The sequence below is a fragment of the Bombina bombina genome, chromosome 3 (genome assembly GCF_027579735.1).
Source record: "Bombina bombina isolate aBomBom1 chromosome 3, aBomBom1.pri, whole genome shotgun sequence".
In the NCBI taxonomy this organism is placed as follows: Eukaryota; Metazoa; Chordata; class Amphibia; order Anura; family Bombinatoridae; genus Bombina; species Bombina bombina.
The window spans coordinates 249,940,671-249,968,390 of NC_069501.1; the positions used below are offsets into that span (position 1 = coordinate 249,940,671).

Sequence of the window (27,720 nt, forward strand, 5' to 3'; positions counted from 1 at the left end):
CGATTACCTTGTATCTAAAGCCTCAGAAGACTGCCCCCTATCTCAGTTCTTTTGACGGATATGCATTTTAGCAAATCAGTGCTGACTCCTAAATAACTCCATAGAAGTGAGCACAATGTTACCTATATAACACACATGAACTAGCAGTGTCTAACTGTGAAAAACTGCAAAAATGCAATGAGATAAAAGGCAGCCTTCAAGGGCTTAGAAATTAGCATATGAGCCTACCTAGGTTTAGCTTTCAACAAAGAATACCAAAATAACAAATTAAATTTGATGATTAAAGTAAATTGTAAACTTGTTTGACAATTGCATGCCCTATCTGAATCATAAAAATTTAATGTTGACTTAACTGTCCCTTTTAGTTGCGAAAGCAGAAGACATTTTTGTTTATACAGGAGACATGATAAAAAGAAATTTGTGTATACGATAAGTAGGGTCTATTTGTACTGCAAGCTCAGCCGATTTAAATGGGTGGTGGTTTCAATGTGTATAACCAGTCATTTAATATAGAAAAATAAACCTAAAGGAACAATTTTCAATAGATTTTATAGCCTGCAGCAAGTATAACAAGTCAAACACATTAAGGAAATACATTAAGGGGTATCCAAGTTTACAACACATTGTCCATTTAAAGGAACAATAAAGTCAAAATTAAACTTTCATGATTCAGATTGAGCATGCAATTGTAAACAACTATCAAGTTCACTTCCACTATCTAAATGTGCACAGTCTTTTTATATGCACACTTTCTGTGGACCCAGCTCCCTTTGAGCATGTGCAAGAAATCACAGAATATACGTATATGTATTTTGTGATTGGCTGATGGCTGTCACATGATGTAGTGGAAACAAAAATTTAACTAACTTTGAAATTTGTCAGAAAATAATCTTATTTAAAATTCAAGACAGTGTCTTTGCATTGTCTTTTTATCATGCATTTATTGATTATGCTATTCTACTGTGTTTATTGGTCCTTTAAGTATATAGGAAGAAAGGAGCGTTCGGACAGTTTGTTTAAAAACAAAAAAACACCTTTATTTTCCAATTAAAAAGGGAAACAGCAGCAACCGCACAGGGAGAGCGTAACACCAAGTTAGCTTACGCGTTTCGGCTCATTCCGTAATCATAGCAAAAGGTGTTAAGACCCCTCTGCATCCATTTAAGACACGCATAAAAAAACCTATTGGTTAATACTTAATTGCAAAAAAAACGCCCTCTCTGTGAAATATATTGAACTATAACTACCATGCTACATTTAACAATATTGTACAATACATCAGTGCAAGAAGGTTTATAGAAACAAGTCATAATTACATCATATTGTCAAAATGCAGAAACGTTCTACATCTACTTAGACAGGGGCCCGTAAGGAGGTAGATTCTATAGAAAGGCAAATTTTGATTTCAGAGAATACATCTAAGATTAGTAACACACAATTTGATGGTGTTCATTTTGTTACTGGCTACAGTACCCAACATACACAAATATGTGCCATAGTTAAGAAGCACTTTGCACTTCTGGCAGCGGATGATGGGTTGCCGGATACTGTCAAAAAAAGGTGTTAAGTGTTCCTACCGTAAGAGTCGCACCTTGGGTTCTGTACTATCAACCACTCAATAAAAGCCTGTAACGAATCCATCTAGTTCTTGGCTAAAACATTTGGGGATGTTTAGATGTGGCCATAACAAATGTAGGCCCTGTGATTATGTTTCTATCACTAAACATTTTAAATCTTATGTTACAAGGAAAGTCTTTGATATACAATCTTGTTTAAATTGTACTGCAAATTTTGTAATTATTTATTGGATTGCACACTTTGTAGAGTTCAATATGTAGGACTCACGAGTAGAGATGTGAATTCTCGTATTCGTGAACACCTATCTACAATTTCGCAGAGAAATGTGACTACCCCCCTGGTACAGCATTTTGCCAATAAACATGGTAGCAAACTGGATTCCCTAAAGTGGTGTGTGATTGAAAAAGTAAAGCCTCCCAGGAGAGGTGGAGATCTGGAACTAATTCTGGCAAAAGGGAAATGTACTGGATTTTCAGGTTAGGCACGCGCATCCCCAGAGGTTTAAATTCCAAATATGACCTTATTAATTATTGGGAATAATTTATCCACTAGAAGTGTATGCAGGACATCTTCTTTCAGTGCATTTCTCTTTCATGATTAAGTGATGTATTTGTATTCCTATATTTCATGGCTGAAAGGATGATGCATGTGGTATTATAATATCCTGTATTTGCATACATTTTCATATTAGCTTATAGGATGTTTTAATTTGATGGAGGTTTACGGAAATTCTGTATATATTGGTTTGATATATATTCTGCATTACTGATTTTGCAGTGACTGCCTTTTGGATGACTATATGCAGGTCTCAGTTGGACCCCTGTCTAAGTAGATGTAGAACGTTTCTGCATTTTGACAATATGATGTAATTATGACTTGTTTCTATAAACCATCTTGCACTGATGTATTGTACAATATTGTTAAATTTAGCGTGGTAGTTATAGGTCAATGTATTTAACAGAGAGGGCGTTTTTTTGCAATTAAGTATTAACCAATAGGTTTTTTATGTGTGTCTTAAAAGGATGCAGAGGGATCTTAACACCTATGGCTATGATTACGGCATAAGCCGAAACGCGTAAGCCAGCTTGGTGTTACGCTCTCCCTGTGCGGATGCTGCTGTTTCCCTTTTTAATTTGAAAATAAAGTTTTTTTGTTTTTAAACGAACTGTCCGAACGCTCCTTTCTTCTTTTCTACACACCAGCAGGACAGCTCGTTGTCCTATGTTCCATGAAATGCACCTTACATAGCAAGCCTGAAGTTTTGTTTGGTGATCATTATATTGGGATTTACGAACCCGGTTTTTATTTCGGACACACCTCCTCCCTTATTGGCTGTTACGGACCTAGTCACAGTTGACATCATCGTCCTTGTGGGACTGTGAGGCTGCGTGTGTCCTAAGTGGGGCATATCATTAACGCTAAGGTCAGCGTCTGGAGGAGTATACAAACCAGCTGGGTCTCACCTGAAGCAGATGTGCAGCAGATTGGTGAGATATGTTGTCTTAATAGAGTGTAACAAGGTGGTCTGTTAACGAGGAGTTGAGTTAAACCGGGTACACACTGATGATACGAACAGTAGGGCTTGCTCTGTATTTTTCTATATAATATATATAAAAGACTCAGAGTTTGTGTTGAGGTTTTTCACTGACATTATCCCTTCTTTTGTTTTGGTACTTATACTTTAAGTATATAGACCTCAGTTTAATTTGCTGATCATGCAAAAAGTGTAATAAGGAAAATATATGATCTAAAATGACTTGACAAGACAGGTACAGTGCTATGACTTGGTGGTCTACCATTTGAATGGGACCATATTAATTTATTGCAAGCCTATATCTTATTTTCCTTACTTTTTTTTTTTTTTTTTTTTAAAACAAGTGTAAATAAAGTCACAATTAAACTTCCATGATTTAGGTGGAATAGAGCATGCCATTTTAAAAAACTTTTTAATTTACTTCTATTTTCTTGCTTGCAAGGACATTCTTGAATTGTAAGCAAAAAAATCTATATCAAGAAATGTATAAATATAGGTTATTTTTAAATGTATCCTGTAGCCATAATGGGTTGTGTGTAAGCCCTCTAGTGTGCTCCGTAAGTGTATATAAACTGTGTCCTTTGAGTGCAAGGAAAAATTATTAAAACCGCTTGGGGATCCCTCGCCCCGTACCTGGGTAGCTTGGGAGACCCCTGCACTCCACGCACTAGAGCAAACGAAACACTGATAAAAAGGAGGACATGTCCACTCTTCCATAACAAATAACCCAACCCAAGACGGGAGGGAAGGAAACCTTGCCACCGCAAAAAGAATGCGACTAGGCTACAAGAGTCATCATCCGGAGATACAGTAAGTGCAGGCTCAAATGTCCACTTAATCAGATACTAAACCTCCGGAAATTAATCACATTTCCAGACTTCCAAATGAATGGAAAACCGCGTCTGAGTCCTCAGGGAACCTAGAACCCACGATGACGTCTGAAAAAGTTGGTCACGCATCTCAAGCAATATTGCCAGCAAAAAAACAACCTATATCAGAGCACACAACGCTCTTACCAGAAGCATTGGAACTATGCCCCAGGCGCAAAACTTCGTTGTAGGATCCGAGTCCGGAGTCCATAACACTAGGATTTATTATTATTATTTTTTTTTCCAAAGCCAATAGCCTAATCAGCACCATGAGGGTGATATGAACCCAAGAAACAGTAGATAGCGCCCGACCAGTACCTGCCTGGTATGAGAGCACTTCAAAATTTGTCTAAGGTCCAAGAAAAATCAACCCAAAGGCTCGATAATATGAACTAGGAAACATAACCTTGAACTTAACCAAAGTGCGCAACTTCCAAGGAAGTGCCCATGTGACCACAAAATCGCAAGTATCAGTTCCAGAGAAAGAACGTTCTCAAAACGAAAGTTATATCAGCCATGAGCTTTATACAAATAAATCAAATACATCCTGTCCGGATCTAAAATAAAAATAAGGCAGCACCCGCGGGTGAACGCCCAAGGGAAAAAAAGTGTACGCCCGACCAGACCAGCCGATCAGAAGGCCCCCTTCACCCAAGCTCAAAACTGGAATCGACACATAAAATAAAGAAAATCGGAGACGATAAGGAGATTAGCTTCATTCCCAAAACTTCTATCCAGGTTGCCATCCGGCATCTAAGGCCTCAAATCCCTTGGTCCACTAGGACTGGGATCCTCTAGCAATGCCAAAACATGTCTTAGTAGGACACAAAGACGTGCCAACCTAAAACGAAGCCTCAGAGGCCCCCGCTTCCCCAGGAGGCCGAACTGAATCGGGCAATCCCCCGCACAGCGGGCCCTGGTTGACAAAACACGGACAGTATCATAAAAATATTTCACCTGGGAGATACAAATGAGCTAAGGCCGGAATATAGGGCCATGCAGAACCGTGCCGTAACCTCTGGAGGAAACAGGCCACCTTCCGGAGAAAGAGTAAAAACCAAAGGGACACCTGCTTGCTTAGCAAAGGAAGTTTCCTCAGGGGCGGACAGCTCAACGCACTCCGAAGACCCTGAATTGGGAGAAGAGAGTACTCTGGAACAGCAATCGGAAACATAACTGATGGGCATGGATAACCCGGGCCATTTCATATTCATCACAAGACGCATTCTACGCATAGGAGACATCCGTGTCTAAAAAGTCAGAATCCTCCATCATGGGATTACACAAAAATGACAAAAAAATAACTGACACCTTCTTTACACCCCCAATGGCTGGGGCACTCACCACCACCTCCTCCTGTGAACCAGACAACCCACAAGCAGACTCTCTGTCGCCACACGGCCAGCATATGGAAGTGAAAACAACATAACCACACCCAGTCACGAGGTGCACCCTGCAAGTCATAAAATAGCGTGCAAATCTAAAGATCGCGCCAAATGACGATAAGGCGGTTAATGTTCAGAAAAGCCATGAGCCTAAAGTATTACTACACCTCAGCAGATAGAACCACATAACAAACATGATTAAAGTCCCCCTGTTCAATAACCCCCTTTAGGGGATATTAATCCACGATTCCTTATTATCATTATTATCAGGTATTTGTAGAGAGCCAACAGATGGTTTTAAGATAAAAGGAGTCCCAATGGGACCCTACCTTTACGTTAACATCACATTCACATAATGAAGTCAAATGAAACGATCTTACCGGAATCTACGCCGTGGAACAGGAACAAGTGTGACAGATAGTAGCCTCGCTTCTAACAGGGACTTGAGTGAACAAAGGCAGGCAGCGAAACTCGTTAACACTGATTGCCAAGGAGCTGTTAATAGGAGTCGGGATGGTTTCACAGAAAAAATCTCCCTGCATCTCCGGACTCTAACCTTCAACCATGCTCTCACTGAGAGGCTGACAGGACTACTTAAAACTCCAGTCCCATTTCAAAGAGTACTACCCTCCATAAGAGACTTAACCTGAACTTCTGACACTTCTCTGCCAACCTCTTGTGACGAAAGGCAAAGAATGACTGGGGGATGAGGGAAGTGGGGGAGGTATTTGAAGCCTTTGGCTGGGGTGTGTCTGCCTCCTCCTGGTGGCCAGGTTCTAAATTCCTAAAAGTAATGAATGCAGCTGTGGACTCTTCCTGTTTAAGAAGAAAAAAAAGAATAGCAGTAGATTTCTATTACAGAGAAAACAAACAAAAACAGAAGAAAAAATAATAAGCACACACAAAACCCAAATTGTGCATCCACGTTCCTCAAGATATAAGAATGAGGTCACAGAGATGGAACAACAAATTCCCAAACAATATTTCCCCTTAGGATAAAAAAACGCCTTATGTGAAATAAGATAAGCGAATCACACTGCAAATCCAAGAGTACCTAAACTGTACGAGCAGAAAAATTAGCAAGAAAAGAAAACATCCAAGATAAAAATTTAAAATCTATGCAATGCTATGGCTCAAAATGAGCCTGCTGCAAAACTTTAAAACAAGGTTAAAGCTCCAAGAGGAGCAACAGACTTAAACACAGGCCTGATACTGACCAAAGTCTGACAAAAAGGTTACACGTCTGGCACATCCGCCAGATACTTGTGTAAAAAGGATTACGCAGAAATCTGACCCTTCAGAGAACTGACTGACAAACCCTACTCCAGACCGTCCCGGAGAAGGGCAAAACCTCCTAGAAATCCTGACCCTACTTCCAAGAGTAGTCCAAGGATTCATACCAATCAGCGAATTTACGCCATACCTTATGGTAAAAGTTACCAGTAACAAGCTTGCAAGCCTGAATCATGGTCTCAATGACCGATTCAGAAAAAACACATTTAGACAGAACTAAACATTCAAGCAATTGAGAAATGCCCAATACCCAAGATGAAAATCTGACTCCCAGTATTCACTCCTGAAATGTGAATAGTGGATAAACAATGAATGTGAGCGTCCACCCACCCAACAATCCATCCACGCCAATCATGGCAAAGGAACTCCAGGTTCCTCCCGGGTGGTTAATGTAAACCACTGAGATGAAATTGTTCAACTAGAACCCGAAAAACTGGGTAAGACAATTGAGGCCAAGCCATCAGAACATTGTAGATCGCTCTCAACTCCAAGATGGTTATGGGGAGAGCAGATTCCTCCCAAGTTCATAGTCACCAACCCAACAGGCTAGCGACCGTGGTCACTATTACTTAGGAAGTTCTCCGGAAGCATGTGCCCCGAGACAGATGCTCCTGAGAAAACCAAAAGATTCTGGAGAATGCGGGCAACGATCCCGCTACCTCTCGCAAGGTAAGCGAGCGCTCTACCACTAAATCCCCTCTCTAATCTACATAGAAGAATCCTCCGACAGATCCACAAGATCCCCGGTCCACTATCTGAACATGCATAACAGCAGACTCTCAGATAGAATCGAACAAAGGGATGATGTCCAATGAAACAACCAACCATCAGACCAATTACCGCCATACATTAAACCACTGAAGGGCCAAACAGTAGAGTGCCGAAAGAGGCCAGAGGAAAGAATCCTCCATTTGCTGACCCCTATCAAAAATATCTTCAGAGATAGGGAAACTAATATGGTCCCTAAAAAACTACCCCTGTAGCTGAAACAAGGGAACTCATTTTCAGATTCACTTCCAACTGTGGAAATGAAGAAAGACAAAAAGATCTCTGTGTTGTTGAAAAGATGGAGCCTGAACCATTGAGTCATCCAGGAAGGGTAAAAAATATCCTGAAACCCGATCACTGCCAAGATAGCCCACAAACTGAAAGTGTTTGACAAAAAGGAACTTGAAAATACACGTCCTCCAGATCTATCGTCACCATAAACTGACCCTCTTAGATCAAAAGGAAGAATGGAACCGCTGGTTTCCATTTTGACGGACGGTACCCTGAGAAAACTTGATGAGACACTTTAGATCTATCATAATATGAAAAATTCCCCCTTTTTCGGGAACCACTAACAGGAATGAATAGACTTCTAGACTGTGTTCCCTTACAGGAACTGGAATTATCCCTTACAGGAAAGAGAGGTCCAAAATGCACTTCAAAAATTCCTCACTGTTATCTGGCTTGCAGATAAAATTGAGAGGGGGGACTTGCCTCTGGGAGGAAGTATGAATTCTATGTAGAAAACCTGAGATACTATGTCTGCAGCTTATCTGGGACATCTCCTATCCATCTTCAAAGACAAACGGAGAGATTCCGCCACCCACCTGGACCGATCCCGGATTGGGGGCAAACTCCTTTAATGTAATATCAGAAATATTCCTGCCAGATCAGGGTCAAACAAGGTCTTACCCTTGTAAGGAAGTGCCAGAAGGATGGACTCAAAGGAAAAATCCACTGACCATGAATATAGCCACAACGCCCCACGGGCTAGCACAGCAAACCCAGATATCCTGGCTCCCGGCTAAAAAATTTGCATGGTAGAAATAAAAGATTTGGCTAGTTTAAGAGGCTTGATTCTGATCTGTGTCTCTTTCAAAGGAGTCCCTACCAAATTGGATCAAACAAGGCATTGCACCAGCAAGTGACACAGTGGCAAACAAACTTCCCTGTAAGCCTTCAGCTTAGTCCATTGATCCTGAAAGAACAGCTATCCTCTCTAGGAATCGTAGTTCTCTTAGCCCGAGTAGAAATGCCCTACCACTTAAGGCACCGTGCTCCATGATCTTTAATGGAGACAGTGTCAGAAAAAACTTGTTTCCCATTCCTGTGAAAACAATACTTTTGCACGGTCTGGAACAGGATAAACTTAGCAGTATTAAGTTTACTAGACATCTTATGGTTGACAGCGACAAGAAATCAAAGTCATCCACAATAGCCAAAACCTCCTTTAATAAACGAGGTGTCGAGACATAAGTCTGTAGGATACCACTTCAGCATCAGATGAAGGAATAATACTGTCCAAATCTGAGCTTTCACTCTCAGAAGCTACTGACGTATCCTCCTCATCAGCTATGAGGAAAGCAACCTGAGTAGCGGCAGGCGGAACAGAAACCATACCATCTGAATCTCTGTTCCTCCTGCGATTTCCCTTAGTAAAAGAAAAGCAGATAATGCCCCAGATACCGCAGAAGACATCTGGGCAGCAAATTCTGCAGGCAATAACTCTGTCAGGCGATAGAGAGGAACTGCAGGGCACTGCATGTGACTCCATTGAGGCTTGGGACATAAAAGGAGAAAACTGTGGCATTGCCTGATCAGCATCATCCGAAGAAGACATTGGCTCAGAAATGAATAATCTATTAGACATGCAGCACGGATTGTGTATGTCAAACAAATAGTGTTTCAGGGTATAACCAGCCTATTAATAAACACATAGGCACCCACGTTCTGGTATTTAGTACCTATATACCTGAAGGGTAGAAACACACCATAAGTAATATATACTGTAACTCAAGAGACAAAATCCTAAATTTAAAGGAACAGGCCTTTGAGTATCATGAAAAATATGTTTCAAAACATAGGTTTGAAAGCAAACAACTTTTAAATAAAAGATTATTACCACCAAACATCAGTGGAATTAACTTTATTTGTGAACACTTCTCTAGGAAAAATGTATTAGAGATGGCCCAGTAGAACATAATTTTCTAACTTTTAGCACCCTCTAAAGGTCACTAGATTATGCTTGTAATTCAATGCATGATAAAAAACATTGATATAATGCCACAGACCGTGTCACCAAGCACACAGTATTTAACAAGTAAATAAGAAGCACAGTTCCATAGCATGAAACATCTGTATCTACAGGCACATCTCTCCACACTGTCGGAGAAGAAAAGGGGGCATGGTCACATGACCAGCTCAGGAAAGCCGAAAATGGTGCTTCTCCGCCATACAAAAGGAAGAAGGCGGGAACAAACACAGCAGAGAAGAATCGCACAACTAAATTTAACTGCGCGTCTTCATACTGGCTACCCGAAACTCAGCAAAATCCTGCTGACACGAGTAAACCATAAGCGCTTCTCCTTACTGTCAGTACCCCTCTAAGACAATAAAAACATAATTGTGGAGCGGAGAGGGGGTGAAGGGGGAGAGAAGCAGGAATGTCGCAGAGAGCAGAAGCATCCGGCATTGTATCAGCGCTGCTACAGCATCAGGACCATAGTGGGGGGGATAAGGCCTGAGCGCTATCTGCTGCCCTCCAGCTGAGGGGCACTGTGACAGATGCGGAGTACAGGAGGCAGGTAGCCGGGTAAAATAGCATGTTTTGGAGAGATCCGAGTGAACAGAGCTGGGGGGCTGGTGTGACAGACGGATAGATAACGCGGGTATTAGAAGACAGATGTATATGAGAAAAGGATAAATGATCACTATCATTTAAACATATGAAAAAATAATGAAATTGCAGAGAAAGCTTAGGAAGACAGGAATGAGAGAAGACCTGGGGACATAGAGGCATTGGTTAATTTTAGAGTTAAAAAGGACAAAACATGTAGAAAAGATGAATTAGAACAAATAACGGGGAACTACAGACTGAGGAAATAGGTTGGGTGGAAAGGACAGGTGGGAGAATTACTGAAGGAGAGGCAGCCACACAGCATAGAGCAGAGGGGGAAATGGTAAGATATAAAAGCAAAGGGCACATGAATAAGAGAAATAAAAGAAAGGCAGATAAAGGGCATGCAGCTGCATAAATAGAGGAGAGGACACCACTGCTTACAGTCAATTGAAGAGATTGGAAAGACAACTCAGTGTTTGTTTAAAATATATCTTACAACAACTATATATTTTTATGCTTGACCTGGCTATATAGTTGAGGTATTTCTGCACTTTGTCTGGATGAATATCTGGCTGCCACCTTACTCTGGTGACCTGGATGTGTTTTACCACCAAATGAAGAGGAATGTATAAGGGGTGGAGACTTGTTTTCCACAAATTCAAGCATAGCTAAGGACCAGCCACCCTACTCACCAGGCTGTAATCAACCTTATATAGAGAGACAGACCAGAATCAATCACCCGTTACCTTTCCATGCAGGCATTTTGCAGTTTGAAGTCCATCTTACAATTTGGGTACTTTTTCTACTGGCTCACATACCATCTTCTCACGTGGACTCTAGGAGCTAGTTCTTTGACCACTTTCAAAACTACAGGTGATCTCAAATTTTTTTTGAAGACAACCTCCTCAGAGTGGGGTTTTAGCCCTCATTTTAAGGGGCTGGGGTGTGGCAGTGGTAGACAAAAGGGATTGCAGGCTTTAAGATGCAGAGCTCCCCCCAGAGAAGAGAAGCTGCAGAGGAGGCTGGAGGCCTCTCTCTGAATCATGTGCTCTCGGGGAGTGGGAAGGACCGCAGAGCAGGGGGGACGCAGCGGCAGAGCTGGCGAAAGGCAGAGGATCCGAGGGAGAGTCCGGGCAGTTATCAGTCAGCTCGAAGGAATCTTGAGGGACCTCAAAGAAGTGGCCAAAGAGCTGAGAGAGGTGGTGGAGCAAATAGACAAACTCACCTCAGACTTTGAGTTTGAATTGGATGCAGATGACTGGACCCCAGGAACTGTTAGTAGCACATCCAGTAGTGAGAAGGGGATTCCCCTCTGTGACCTGGGACCCATGGAATTCTTAAGTTCAGACAGCTGGGAATTCTGCTCCTTCCTGGAAGCCTCAACCCCATCAGATTCTGGAGATGGATCAGACCGTCCCACTGATTTTACATTGCTCAATGGGGGAATTACTCCAAATTGTCCAGACTCCTCCAGTGAGGAAACCCCCGTCCCACCACCAAAACCTCACCCAGGTAGGAACCCTGGATCTAGAGACAGGGTGAGGTTCAGTGACAAAGTTCTTTACCATGCACTGTGTTGTGATGATGAGGACTCTCCACATGGCCAGGAACCAACAAGGGATACCCCCAGGCCTGCAGCTTCCTGTGTTGCTGCAAAAAGCAGGCAGGGTGTCCTGACTGGTGGCAGGAGAGGGACAAGGAACTGCAGTACCCAGACTGTGTGTGACAAGAGCACACAGACTGTGCTGCCTTATGTGCCAAAAAAAGCAAAGGAGAGACACTAAATAGAGAGTAAAGGGACAAGGAATAATGAAGAATACAGCCGGAAATAATGATGGACGTGTGAAGGAAATTAACAGAGAGCAGATTAAAAGGAAAAAAGGACAATTCAAATAGATTAGACGAAGGAACAGCGTTATGTGGAAATTACTTAAGCAAAGTCAGAAGATGCGAGTAGATAAAAAAGTGATGGAAACAGATATTATAGTAAGCTGGTTGTGGGAATGAAAACAAACAAACATTTGTTTTATAAAAGTGAAGAGGTAAAATAGTTATCAAAATAGAGATCATTGAACCATGTGGTATAATGGGCAATATATGGTGCACTTTTTAACTTTTCTTATTAACTGTTGGGGTCTTGAAGAACAAGGACTCTCATCCCCCTCCCTTCTGTATTCTGATATCAACCTTTGCTAGAACCTCATAGCCCCTGCTGACACCTCACATCCCGTCTCTGTGCCAATATCTTCACTTCCCATCTATATTATTAAAGGTAAAATAATCCACAAGAAGTAACAGTTATTTAAATAAATAATACAAACTGGGGAGTAGGTTTGTATAATGCAAAATAATTCACTCCGTACATTGGTGATTGGGGAAGGTTTTATGTTAAAGGTGTTTTGTAGGACCTTATGGGCTATATCATGGCAAAGAGAAGACATATTTCTGAGACATACTAACTCTTCGTATGTTGGATTAAACTTTCTGCTTCCCATTGTTAAAATCGCAGGGCAATAGCTGTTTTTATAACTATTAGGTCTCAATCACTTCACAAGCATATTGGAAGAGATTTCACGATACAATACCGTATTGAAAGTGATTACTGTAACTATTTGCACTGTTGGTTTTTATGCTGCATTCTTCTTGCAGGCATCCTAAAGCTGAACTTCTAAACTATTTTATAGTTGACAAAATATAAACCATTAATTGAGAAAGTCATTAGTAACTTAAAAAAAAAAAAAAAAAAAAAACATAATTGTGACGCTCATATACAAATGTTATTAAAGAGCGCACCTCTTAAAGATCTGATGCCTATGCTTGGAGCCTGTATTGCTGATATAGGGATAATTGCTTCAAAAATTCATCCTAGAGATCACAAATAAAAATGAATAAATGGTGAAATAGAGAGATCAATTAACCCTAATGATCCTTTACCCACATGAGCCATAACATAGTCAGGGAATACTTTGCTCCATAAGTAATAGCCCCTAGTCTCCTTTAATCACGAGTGCTGCCTCCAGCCTAGAATATCCTGCCCCAGGATATATATGTCCCAGATATAATGCAGCATAAATTTCTCAGAAGTGCAAGTCCCCCAAACATAGAATACCAAGCACTTACCCGCATCTAGCCATCCGGCAGGAGGACAGCCTAACCTGTTTAAGAGGATGCCACTCCTCACATAGACCTGTAGAAAAAAGAAGGAACAGAGTAAGCCTACTCTAGCTTTCTATACTACAGCAGCAACATGTTAGGAAAACGCAGTGAAGCCCACTTCACAAGTTCCTAACTGCTTTAAAGCCACCACTGCCACAGTAGGAGGCTTAGACGCTAAGGACTCCGACCCAGAAAGTTCACCCTCTGAAGCTACAGAGGTTAACTCATCATCGGATAACTGGGACTTAATAGCTAAATCCGATAAATATTTAGATGACTCCGGGTCAGGCGAGCTATGTTTAACCTTTCTCTAGCATTTGTTAGAGCGAGATAATGCACTGAGGGTCGCAGACACCGCCTTTTGTAACTGCGCATCTAAGTCCGCAGGAAGAAGGCCCCCTCCGGATGGAGAATTAGATGTGCTACGGGGAACTGCATGTGGAGTGGATAATGTAGCAAGGGTAGTAATCTCACGGGACTAAGAGCCTTAGCAGGCTTGTCTCCCTTCTTAGACTTTAACACAGTGTTAAGATATGTGCAACATAGTGGGCGGAAAAACCACGTCCTCCTCACAATATAAACAGGTATGATTTAGTACAGAAGGAGTACCTTCTAACATGTCAGAGTCCTCCATAGCTCAGGTTATACCCACAGGAGGACACAAATAAACGTTTTTATTATAGAAAACTGCACCTTTATACTCCCAATGGCTGGGGCACTCACCACGTCCTAGACCCTGACAGTTAACAGAGGAAACGCTCTCCTCAGGTTCAAGTCTCAGCCAGAATGGAGGAAATGAACATAGCGTTATTACAAGTACAGCAAGTAATAGGAGCTGTGCAACACTTTCAAAAACGAAAGTGAAACCTGTTTGTTCCAGCCAAAAACACAGTCTATCAGACCAGGAAAAAAAAAATCACACAAAGCAGCATGTAAATAATTAACACACTGAATAATTAACCCCAACTGTTCAATAAACCCCCTTCAGAGGATATTAACCCTGGAGCCTATCAAGGTATAAAGGAGCCACACTGCGACCCTGTTATAGCGTTTTATGTCTAAAAATTCAAACAATCCAACTCCAGGATCCAAGCTGTGGAACAGAACATAGCCTCTCAAGTGTGACAGTCTTATAGCAATGCTCCTGACATGGACTTGAGTGAGAGAAAGCAGGCAGTGAAACTCGTCAACACTGATTGCTTACTGTTAGCAGTAGTCCCTGCATCTAAAGACTTACTTTCATCAATACACTTACTGAGAGGTTGACATGACTACTTAAAACTCCAATCGTATCTCGAAGGGCAGATACCCTTTTTCAGGACTCTCTGAATCTTCTGACACTTCTCTGCCACCACCTAATGTGACGAAAGGCAAAGACTGACTGGGGTAATGAGGAAGTGGGAGGGATGTTTGGCCTTTGGCTGGGGTGTCTTTGCCTCTTCCTGGTGGCCAGGTGTTTTATTTCCCAACAGTAAGGAATGAAGCTGTGGACTCTTAGGAAGGAAAATAGAACAAACAAGCTAAAAGACTGGCAAAAATCCTTAGTGGCCTGTAAATACAATTTCAGAGCTCTAACCACCTTCGCTATAAAACCCAGCAAAGTTCTTAAAACAGCCTTGTCCTGGTGAAAAACCAAACATGGTGGATCAAAAGAAAGGGCTGACAATTTCGATACTCTCCTAGCTGAGGAAATAGACAATAAAAATAACACCTTCCAAGATAACAACTGAATATCCAGTTGATGCATTGGTTCAAAGGGAAGGCAACACTCTGAGAACCTAATTCAAACTCCAGCATGTAAATAATTAACACACTGAATAATTAACCCCAACTGTTCAGTAAACCCCCTTCAGAGGATATTAACCCTGGATCCTATCAAGGTATAAAGGAGCCACACTGCGACCCTGTTATAGCGTTTTATGTCTAAAAATTCAAACAATCCAACTTCAGGATCCAACTGAATATCCAGTTGATGCATTGGTTCAAAGGGAAGGCAACACTCTGAGAACCTAATTCAAACTCCATGGTGGTGAAATAGGTTTGATAACCAGTCTGATTCTCATCAATGCATGAATGAAAGTCTGAATATCTGGAAGGTGAGCAAGCTTCCTATGAAGAAGCACAGACAAAGCCGAGATATGACCATTTAGAGTACTGTCTGATAATCCCTTATCTAAATAAAAAGAGAAAAGTGCTCAACCTGGGAATGAACAGTAGCATAATAGCTTGTTCTATGGCTAGTTACCACCTTAGGAGCAGCCACTTTTTGCTCAACATGTTCCTTTCACAGATGAGAACTTTCCTGTAGTATATAAGTCTGATCCTGACTAAACAGTGCAGTCCAGTCCCGAAATACCAGGTGATCCTTCTCTGAACGAGAGAAACAGAAAAACTCCAGACGTAGATTTCGACCTAGTGTAGGCCTCGTCAGTGAGGTGCAGCCATGTCCCTCTAAGCACACTGAGCAACGGGTCCACGTCTGGTTTCCCGCATTACCCTTAGGGAGACTTCCCTGAGCAAGCTTCCTATGAAGTAGCACAGACAAAGCCGAGATATGACCATTTAGAGTACTGTCTGATAATCCCTTATCTAAATAAAAAGAAAAAAGTGCTCAACCTGGGAATGAACAGTAGCATAATAGCTTGTTCTATGGCTCACTGAGCAACGGGTCCACGTCTGGTTTCCCGCATTACCCTTAGGGAGACTTCCCTCAGGGTCATAACTTGCATAAATAAGAAGACAGATGCGCTCAACCTGGGAACGAACAATAGCATAATCACTTGTTATATGGCTAGTTACCACCCTAGGAGCAGCCTCTTTTTGCTCAACATGTGCCTTTCATAGACAAGAACTTTCCTGTAGTATATCATTTCAAACATGGGTCGATCAAGATCTTTCCTTTGAAGGTCAGAAGTCTGGATTTATATACCATGTCAGCAGACTGACTCTAAACAGAGGGTGCATATGGTCAGAACCACCAAGGCCGTATTTTTTGTATTAATATGAAAAAACTGAACAACTGCATCACAAATGAACAATTGTGCAATCCGTAGACAGCGAATAAGCTCCTTAATGTCTTCCCAGGGAGACTCTTGAGAAACCAATTCAGCTAAAGAATCACACCAAAGAGATGCTGCTCCAACAATGTCAGCAATCCCCACAGACAGTTGGAGAAGGAAATACCCCTGCAGAAAAGACTTCTAGAGGAAACCTTTTCCTGTCCATAGGATCTCAAAAGGAGGTACTGTCCTCCAGAAGAATGGTGGTACATCTAGCTAAAGTGGAGATGGCTCCATCTACTTTGGGAATGGTGTCTCAAACTTCTAAATTGGCCTCTGAAACTGGGATAAGACTCTTAAATTTAGAAGAAGGAATGCATGGAATTCCAGGCTCTCTCTATTCTTTAGAAATAATGTCCTTAAAGGCAGGAAATGGAAAAACCTACGCAGGTCTAGGTTTGGACTTGAAAATAATATCCAATTGTGTAACAGACTTGTCTTCAGGAGGCTTAGAGTCCTGAACGCCTATTGCCCTTAAAGCATCCTTAAGAAGGGTACGTAAATGTTCTGACTTGAAATTAAATGACATCCTCAGAAGATATTTCACCTTTAGAAAGAGGAGTCATCCAACTCAAGGACCAGTTCAGGCGTTGCCAACAGAGTTATAGGACCCTACTCTCCAAAAGATGTGAAAAAATGCTTGCAGGAACAGCTTTACACTTAAGTTTACTTGTGGGTGGCATGACTGCCATACCTTCAGCGATAGCAGACTTTTAATAGAGGTGGTGAATTGTAACCACTTTAATTAACGAGGGAAACAAAGCAAGTTCTTTTAAATTATTTTCTTTTCCAAAAAATTCTGAACAAATCAAATAATTAGTAGATGTATTTAGTGAACTTTAAGTGAAGGATTCTATATTAGCATTGTTTTTATGTTCCTATAACCTATGAATATAACTTATTTGTAAAGCTCGCAAAATTACATAGAGCTGGATGTAGTAGCTTTGTTGTAATGAAAAGTGTTTTAGAATTATATCATCTTTCTTAATGACTAATGATGATTCAATTCATAGCTTAACATCTTACATTCACTCTATCCCTGTGTTTAGTCTGTACCACACGACTTGTTTGTAAGCAAGTTTTTTCATTGGTTAGTATTTTTCATGGTATCTTGATGGATTGGCCAATATTGGTTTGCATCACTGGTTACTGGGGACACTTACATGATGTCTTGATTGGCACAGAACACATCATGTTTTCTATGGCTCTCTCTGTATGTTAGGTATTAATTCTATTGTGTTACACTCCTGCCAATAACTATGCCAATAACTACTTACATCACACAAACCTGTGTTTCCAACTGGTTGCTTACTCTCTGGAAGATATGAATTTTCCAAAAGATTTTACATTTGTGGTAAACAATTCTGCCACAGACCCTTCCTATGTATGCTCTTCAACAAAAGATACTAATAGAAAAAAAGTTACATTTGAAAGATTGTTTTTTTTTTTATAAACAGGTGCATATTAAGCAACGTGATTAATAATAGGTCAGAAATAATGCCCATGAATGAATGAAAACCCATTGTAAACAGGTTAATACTGCATTACCTTTACTGCAGGAACTGCCCTCCCAGCCAGTCTCACACATACAGCCATCTGGAAAATAATGAGAGGAAAACAGAAAGATTTAGTATCAGTACTTTCAAGAAAATGGTATGTGGATATAGAATGTATACAGAAAAAAACACAAAAAAAACAAAACAAAAACAAAAACAGGACAGCAGGAGATACAAGTATTTATTGAAAGTGCACTGCAAATTCTGTCTCAGCTTGTATAATCCAAAGACAGAGCAAGACCTACATTAGGGGTGATAAACTTTGGCACTCCAGAGGTTTTGGAACTACATTTCCCATGATGCTCAGACACTTTAAGCTGGCTGAGCATCGTAGGAAATGTAGTTCCAAAACCTCTGGAGTACCAAAGTTGATAACCCCTGCCCTACATCTATGCGCTGGATGAGTTGACAAGAAGTCAATAACATGATTAAACCCTTCACTATCGGGACTTTCAGAGAAAAACTTGCCCAAAATACTGGAGAATTTTTAGCATTTTTGCTATCACTCCATTTAAACAGAAAGATCCTTTTTTTTTATTTACCTGTCAAAACTATATATATTTGTAAGTAGACAACTCAAGGTATTGACCTAGGCCCATTTTGCTATATTTCAAACCACCATTTCACTGCCATATGCAATAGAAAAAAAAAATGAAGATTTTTTTCACAAACTTTGGGTTTCTCACCGAAATTATTTACACACCGCTTGAGCAATCAAAAGGTTTGTATATGGCAAAAATGATTGTAAAAGCTTCTCTGGGATCCCCTTTGTTCAGAAATAGAAGACATATATGGCTTTGCCATAGCTTTTTAGTTATTAGAAGGCTGCTAATTGCAGCTACGCGCCACACTATAATTCCCAGCAGTGAAGGTCTTAATCAGGTAGCCTGTAAGGTTAATGTTAGCTTTAGTGTACAGATTACCCTCCCACCTGACACTTCCCACCCCTGATCCCTCCCAAACAGCTCTCTTTCCTACCTCACACCCCAATGGTCACCCCCACCTTAGGTACTGGCAGACAGTACCTAAGGCTTTTCTTTAATTAAATATTTTTATATTAGCTGCAGTATGGGATCCATCCTTACCCTCCAACCTCCCAAACAGCTCTCTAACCCCCTCCCCCCCTCTAACCATTGTCTGCAATCTTAGGTACTGGCAGCAGCACCTATAAACAATTTTCTTTTTTCCATTTTTATTTTATTTATTTTCTGTAGTGTAGTGATCTCCCACCTCCCGCAATTATTAGTTAGGGCCACCCACATTTTTTTTGTAGTGTAGCGCCCCTTCCCTCCCTCTATTTTTTGTTTCATTGTAGGGCCCTCCCCCTTCCGCCGCCTCCCTACTCCCTGCGCTGCTAGACTGTCCAGCCGCTTCTCCCGCCGGCACCAGCAGAAGATCGTTCCAGACGTGATACACACAGTATCACCGTCTGTAACTATCTGGCATCTGCCTTCGTTTGGAACCAGATCGCTGATAGCACTCTGGTTCCATATGCGGGCAGATGCCTGGAGCTCAAGAACTCCAGCTCTTGGCTGTAACTTAACAGCCAAGACTGCTGGAGCTTCCTGTAGCTCAGACGTACATATACTTTTTGCGGTACGATAAGCACAATGTATATATACACGTCTATTAGGGTGAAGGGGTAACTTATGAATACATTTCTATAGGCTAACCTTGAAGGATATAAACACAAGGTGTACACATACTGTATAACAATATACACATTCAAATGATCAAAGTTTAATAGAAATTAAAATAACTGGAGCATTGATATTTGTTGAAGAAGGCAAAAATAATGATGTGGAGATTAGAGTGAGATTGAACTAGTTAATACAGGTCATAATGTTAAGAGATTCCACCAATCCTGCATTAAGGTTTGTAGCGACAAACACACAATGTGATATAGAAATAAAGGCCTGAAGGTCTCATAAGCTTGAAAGAAAACAGTTTTGAAGCTTTGACAATTTAAACCACTGTTTCTAGGCATTGTTTCAAAATTAAATTTTGCAACTTACTGTAACTGGTTCAGATTTGCAGCAGAGGTGATAACAGAAAAATAACAGTTTTATTAATAAGTTGCAGGCTCTGGTGTCTCAGAAACAAAATTGGCAGGGGAGGAAACAAGCATGAAACCCCAACTGTTAGTGTTTTGCCTTAATTGTATTATTTGCAGGGATATTCTAAGAGGAATATAGGTAAAGTTTTGATATGAGCACCACAGTCTGACACATTAGGATATAAAAATATAAAATATATACATGTTATTTATATTACGAGAATAAAATACACAATGATGTACAGTTTTCCTAAATATACATTTCAAGCATTTTTACACTTACCTTCTACTTGTGAATGGACTGCATTATTTAATAGCTCAAAATAAAAATACCAATGGGTGGTACACAGAATCCCCATTAATTATTAGAAAGGATTATATTGACTGCTAAAAAGTTTTGTTTGCATCTTTATCTACAGATAAAACACAGATAAGCAAGTGCTGTCTGACAGTGTAGCTATTCCCTAGGATGAACATAAAAGGAGATCCTCCTTGACTAACGGATACATGAAGGATAATGACAAATGGAGGCTAAACTTCGGTTTGTCTATGTCAGGCCAATGTGTTATTTGTTCTATTGTAGAACCTTTATGGTTTATAAATTATTATAAGAGCTGCAAGATTAGATATTGAGCTTCTACCTTTTTGCCTCTGGCCTTTTAGCAATATGTTTCAATCTGGTTCATTAAATATTTTGTTAACTGTAAAAGGAAACTAATAGTAATGGGAAATAACTGTTACAGCAGTTAAAGTGAAGGTAAACTTTGATGAATGAAAGCTCGGTTTTTAAAATACTATTAAAAACAGGGGAACTGTCATTCATCAAAGTTTAGAAAGCAGCCGTTTTGTTTAAAAACGTACCTTTGTTCTTTTCACAGCCAGAGCAGCTTCCCCCACCAGGAGATCCTCTCTTCAGACGTCAGCAATGACTAATCTGGCTTCCTCCAATCACGGCTTTCCCCCCAGGGTAGTCATTGCCTGAGACCGTGATTGGAGGAAGCTAGATTAGTCATTGATGACGTGTGAAGACAGGATCTCCATGTGGGGAAAGCTGCAAAGAACAAAGGTAAGGTTTTAATGAAAACGGCTGCTTTCTAAACTTTGATGAATGAAAGTGCCCCTGTTTTTAATAGTATTTTTAAAAAACGGACTTTCATTCATCAAAGTTTACGTTCACTTTAAACAAAAACATTTGTTTGGTTTTTATAATTTCCTAAATCATTGTCAAAAGAAAAATATCATCCTTAGTCATTTTTGTTATACAAATTGGGGGTAGAGATTGCAGGCTAGATAAGGGAACATGGACCTACACACTTAACACTTTGGCTGCCAATACCACACACAAAAAAGTAACCCTTTAGCTACCAGTTATATGTGTGCCTTTATTGATCCACTGCCTTACATTTTACTGTTTTTACTTCATACAGCTTCTAAAAGTTTATAAGAAAAAAAACAGAATTTATGCTTACCTGATAAATTACTTTCTCCAACGGTGTGTCCGGTCCACGGCGTCATCCATTACTTGTGGGAAATGTTCTCCCCCACAGGGAAAGGCAAGGAGAGCACACAGCAAGAGCTGTCCATATAGCTCCCCCTCTGGCTCCGCCCCCCAGTCATTCGACCGACTGTTAGGAGAAAAAGGAGAAACTATAGGGTGCCGTGGTGACTGTAGTGTATAAAGAAATTTTTTTTCAACCTGATTAAAAAAAACCAGGGCGGACACACCGTTGGAGAAAGTAATTTATCAGGTAAGCATAAATTCTGTTTTCTCCAACATTGGTGTGTCCGGTCCACGGCGTCATCCATTACTTGTGGGAACCAATACCAAAGCTTTAGGACACAGATGAAGGGAGGGAGCAAATCAGGTTACCTAAACAGAAGGCACCACGGCTTGCAAAACCTTTCTCCCAAAAACAGCCTCCGAAGAAGCAAAAATATCAAATTTGTAGAATTTGGCAAAAGTGTGCAGAGAAGACCAAGTCGCTGCCTTACATATCTGGTCAACAGAAGCCTCGTTCTTATAGGCCCATGTGGAAGCCACAGCCCTAGTAGAGTGAGCTGTGATACGGTCAGGAGGCTGCCATCCGGCAGTCTCATAAGCCAAGCGGATAATGCTTTTCAGCCAGAAAGAGAGAGAGGTAGCAGTAGCTTTTTGACCTCTCCTCTTACCAGAGTAAACGACAAACAAGGATGAGGTTTGTCTAAAATCTTTTGTTGCTTCTAAATAGAACTTTAAAGCACGAACAACATCTAAATTGTGTAATAAACGTTCCTTCTTTGAAACTGGATTCGGACACAAAGAAGGAACAACTATTTCCTGGTTGATGTTCTCGTTGGAAACAACTTTTGGAAGAAAACCAGGCTTAGTACGCAAAACAACCTTATCTGAATGGAACACCAGATAGGGTGGATCACACTGCAAAGCAGATAATTCAGAAACTCTTCTAGCAGAAGAAATAGCAACCAAAAACAGAACTTTCCAAGATAGTAACTTAATATCTATGGAATGTAAGGGTTCAAACGGAACCCCTTGAAGAACTGAAAGAACTAAATTTAGACTCCAAGGAGGAGTCATGGGTCTGTAAACAGGCTTGATTCTAACCAAAGCCTGAACAAAAGCTTGTACATCTGGCAAAGCTGCCAGTCATTTGTGCAACAAGACGGATAATGCAGAAATCTGTCCTTTTAGAGAACTAGCTGACAATCCTTTATCCAAACCTTCTTGGAGAAAGGAGAGAATCTTTGGAATTTTAATCTTACTCCAGGAGAATCCTTTGGATTCACACCAACAGATATATTTTTTCCATATTTTATGGTAAATCCTTCTAGTCACAGGTTTTCTGGCTTGGACCAGAGTATCAATCACAGAATTTGAAAACCCACGATTGGATAAAATCAAGCGTTCAATTTCCAAGCAGTCAGCTGCAGAGAAACTAGATTGGGATGTTCGAATGGACCTTGTACTAGAAGGTCCTGTCTCAAAGGTAGCTTCCATGGTGGAGCCGATGACATATTCACCAAGGCCTTCTCCTGTTTGATCCTGGCTATGAGCCTGGGGAGGAGAGGAAACGGTGGAAACACATATGCTAGGTTGAACGACCAAGGCACAACTAATGCATCCACTAGTCTCGCCTTGGGATCCCTGGATCTGGACCCGTAGCAAGGAATCTTGAAGTTCTGATGGGACGCCATTAGATCCATGTCTGGAATGCCCCATAATTGGGTTAACTGAGCAAAGACCTCCGGATGGAGTTCCCACTGCCCCGGATGGAAAGTCTGACGACTCAAATAGTCCGCCTCCTAGTTGTCTACTCCTGGGATGTGAATAGCAGATAGATGGCAGGAGTGATTCTCTGCCCATTGGATTATCTTGGTTACTTCCTTCATCGCTAGGGAACTCTTTGTTCCCCCCTGATGATTGATGTACGCAACAGTCGTTATGTTGTCCGACTGAAATCTTATGAACCTGGCTTCTGCTAGCTGAGGCCAAGCCAGGAGCGCATTGAATATAGCTCTTAGTACCAAAATGTTTATCGGCAGAAGCGACTTTTCCCGCGACCATAGGCCCTGAGCTTTCAGAGAGTCCCAGACCGCGCCCCACCCCAAGAGGCTGGCGTCGGTCATGACGATGAAGTGAGTCCCTGGTTACCTGGTCTACTTGAATTTGGGGAGACAAGTCTGTATAGTCCCCATTCCACTGATTGAGCATGCACAGCTGTAATGGTCTTAGATGAATTCGAGCAAAAGGAACCACATCCATTGCTGCGACCATTAGTCCTATTACTTCCATGCATTGAGCTATGGAGGGTTGAGGAATAGAGTGAAGAACTCGACAAGCTTTTAGAAGCTTTGTCTTTCTGACGTCTGTGAGAAAGATCTTCATTTCCACAGAATCTATTATTGTTCCCAGAAAAGGAACCCTTGTGGACGGTGACAGTGAACTTTTTTCTATGTTCACTTTCCACCCGTGAGATCTGAGAAAAGCCAACACAATGTCTGTATGAGCCCTCGCTTTGGAAAGAGACGACGCTTGGATTAGGATGTCGTCTAGATAAGGTGCTACAGCGATGCCCCTCGGTCTTAGGACCGCTAGAAGGGACCCTAGCACCTTTGTGAAAATTCTGGGAGCGGTGGCTAAACCGAATGGAAGAGCCACAAACTGGTAATGTTTGTCCAGAAAGGTGAACCTCAGGAACCGATGATGAGATTTGTGGATTGGGATATGCAGATACGCATCCTTCAGATCCACGGTAGTCAAAAATTGACCCTGCTGGATTGTTGGTAAGATTGTCCGAATGGTTTCCATCTTGAAGGATGGAACTCTGAGGAACTTGCTTAATATCTTTAAATCCAGAATTGGCCTGAAAGTTCCCTCTTTTTTGGGAACCACAAACAGGTTTGAGTAAAACCCTAGACCTTGTTCCCCGGAGGGGACTGGGTTTATCACTCCCATCTTTGATAGGTCTCTTACACAATGTAAGAATGCCTGTTTCTTTATCTGGTCTGAAGATAAGCGAGACAGGTGGAACCTTCCCTTTGGAGGAAGTCCCTTGAATTCTAACAGGTATCCCTTGGAAACTCTCTCTAGTGCCCAGGGATCCAGAACATCTCTTGCCCAAGCCTGAGCGAAGAGAGATAGTCTGCCCCCTACCAGATCTGGTCCCGGATCGGGGGCTACCCCTTCATGCTGTCTTGGTAGCAGCAGCAGGTTTCTTGGTTTGTTTACCCTTGTTCCAGCCTTGCATGGGCTTCCAAGCGGGTTTGGGCTGGGCCGCGTTACCTTCTTGTCTAGCGGCAGTGGAGTTATTAGCCGGTCCGTTCCTGAAATTGCGAAAGGAACGAAAATTAGACTTGTTCTTAGCCTTAAAAGGCCTATCCTGTGGGAGGGCATGGCCCTTACCCCCAGTGATGTCTGAAATAGTTTCCTTCAATTCCGGCCCAAAAAGGGTCTTACCCTTGAAAGGAATATTCAGTAACTTAGTCTTGGACGACACGTCTGCCGACCAGGATTTTAGCCAAAGCGCTCTCCGCGCTACTATAGCAAAACCTGAGTTTTTCACCGCCAATTTCGTTATTTGAAAGGCGGCATCCAATATAAAGGAATTAGCTAACTTTAATGCGTGAATTCTGTCCATGACTACTTCATAGGAAGTCTCTTTCTGGAGCGACCTTTCTAGTTCTTCGAACCAAAAGGACGCCGCTGAAGTGACAGTAATAACACACGTAGCTGGTTGAAGGATGAACCCTTGCTGAACAAAAATCTTTTTAAGCAATCCTTCCAATTTTTTATCCATAGGATCTTTGAAAGCGCAGCTGTCCTCTATAGGAATAGTTGTGCGCTTCGCTAGTGTTGAAACAGCTCCCTCAACCTTCGGGACCGTTTGCCATGCGTCCCTTCTAGGGTCTACTATGGGAAACATTTTCTTAAATATAGGAGGTGGGGCAAAGGGTACACCTGGCTTCTCCCACTCCTTTTCCACTATGTTCGCTACCCTCTTAGGTATTGGAAAAGCGTTGTCGTGCACTGGGACCTCTAAAAATTTGTCCATTTTGCACAACTTCTCTGGTACTACCATGGAATCACAGTCATCCAGAGTAGCTAATACCTCCTTAAGCAAAGCGCGGAGATGTTCTAGCTTAAACTTAAATGCCACTAGATCAGGTTCTGCCTGTTGAGAAATTTTTCCTGAGTCTGAAATTTCACCCTCAGACAGCCCTTCCCTCACAGCCAATTCCGATTGATGTGAGGGTAAAATAGATAAGGCATCGTCAGCGTCTGATTGTTCATCCTTTTTATCTGCATTTAAAACTGAACAATCACGCTTTCTCTGAAAAACTGGCAGTTTGGATAAAAGATTTGCTATAGAATTATCCACTACTGCTGATAATTGTTGCATAGAAATAAGCACTGGCGCGCTAGGTGTCGCCTGCGCGGGCAAAGCTGGTGTAGACACAGAAGGAGAGGATGTAGAGCTATCCCCACTACCTTCATTAGATAAATCATCTTGGGCAACATTATGAAAAATAACAGAGCTGTCCTGATTTTGTTTGGACGCTATGGCGCAATTATCACAAACACTCGAAGGGGGAACCACATTTGTCTCTATACACACAGAACATAGGTTATCTGATGGAACAGACATGTTAAACAGATTTAGGCAGGCAAACAATGCAATAAAAACGATTTTAAACAAAAACGTTACTGTCTCTTTAAATAATAAAATGACACATTTATTTCTGAATGTTCAAAAAACTATGAAGGCAATATCCGATTTTTCTGAATGTGTCTTAATGCTTAGAAAGTATTGCACAGCAAATATGGAGACTCTAGCTCTTAAAACAAGCAAACCGGAGCTAATTGTTGGATTTAACCGTTTTTACACACCACAATCCCAGCTACAGCCTTGCTGCAGCTTTTTACCTTCCTTAGGGGTCACCATTCACAGAAAAAAGCCTTTTGGAGTCACTTTCTGAACAACAGGACCCTCTCACATGAATCTGCATGCACTGCCTTGAAATTCAACTGCAAAGCTGAAGTGCCAAAATGAGGCTTCCTCCCTCAGCACACTAGAGTGAAGGCGCCTTCCTGACTAGATTTAACAAGCCAGATCAATAAAAAACGTTCCCAAGTGTATGTGAGCTTATAAAATATTTCAAATGGTATAATATTGTAATAAAAACCAATCGATTTAGCCCCTAACAGTGTCTACCAGCATAAAAAACAAAAAGGGGAAGCCTGTTATCTTTTTTGTTGAGGTGAAAGAAAAATGGCTTACCGTTTCCCCTGAGGGGAAAAATGACTGTCATCTAGCATTAGCCTGTGTTGTTAGAAGGAGACTAGTCATACCTGAAGCAGATGAGTCTGCAAACTGTTACCCCCAACTGAAATTCTCTTGTTTCAACAGTCCTGCGTGGTAACAGTAATGGATTTTAGTTACTTGTGCTAAAATCATAGCCCTCTTAAACAGAAATCTTCATCACTTTCCTGTTAGAGTAAATAGTACAAGCCAGCACTATTTTAAAATAACAAACTCTTGATAGAAGAATAAAAAACTACAACTAACACCACAAACTCCTCGCCATCCCCGTGGTAGATGCTACTTGTTCAGAGCGGCAAGGAGAATGACTGGGGGGGCGGAGCCAGAGGGGGAGCTATATGGACAGCTCTTGCTGTGTGCTCTCCTTGCCTTTCCCTGTGGGGGAGAACATTTCCCACAAGTAATAGATGACACCGTGGACCGGACACACCAATGTTGGAGAAAAAAAGTTTACACGTATCAATAACATTAATTTATTGATTTAAGATTTTTTTCTGGACTAAAAATTACTTACCTTCTGTGCAATTCCCATGTCCACTGCAGTTTGACTGACCACAGTTAAGAACTTTGCAGGCAGGCCCAGTCCAATAGCCTGTACATTGGCACTCTCCAATAACACACTGCCCATGACTTCCACAGTCAGCAGGATCACAGAAGGGTTCATGGACGCAAACAACAGTTGAGATCTTCCTTGGGCAATGCCAAATTGTACTATTAACACTGAAGAAATTTGATAAAATAAATGAGGACGTCAGTTGTCTAAAACTTAATGTAACATGCTGTAACACATTTGCACAATTGGGTTGTAG

At 41.3% G+C, this 27,720-nt stretch overlaps 2 protein-coding genes across 3 annotated transcripts in view; one reads left to right on the forward strand and one right to left on the reverse strand.

Moving 5' to 3' along the window:
- NAGPA (N-acetylglucosamine-1-phosphodiester alpha-N-acetylglucosaminidase) overlaps nt 1-27,720 on the reverse strand; it is a 203,224-nt gene that overhangs the window by 34,982 nt on the left and 140,522 nt on the right. For both annotated transcript variants that reach the window (XM_053706250.1, XM_053706249.1), the window contains exons 6-7: nt 27,426-27,631; nt 18,030-18,077 (exon numbers count right to left, since the gene is read on the reverse strand). In XM_053706250.1, coding sequence (XP_053562225.1) covers nt 18,030-18,077; nt 27,426-27,631 — 254 coding nt within the window. The remainder of the gene's footprint in view (nt 1-18,029; nt 18,078-27,425; nt 27,632-27,720) is intronic.
- Nucleotides 11,310-12,050, forward strand: LOC128653139 (inhibitory synaptic factor 1-like). Its single transcript, XM_053706251.1, has one exon. It carries the CDS (start codon nt 11,310-11,312, stop codon nt 12,048-12,050), a length of 741 nt encoding a protein of 246 aa, XP_053562226.1.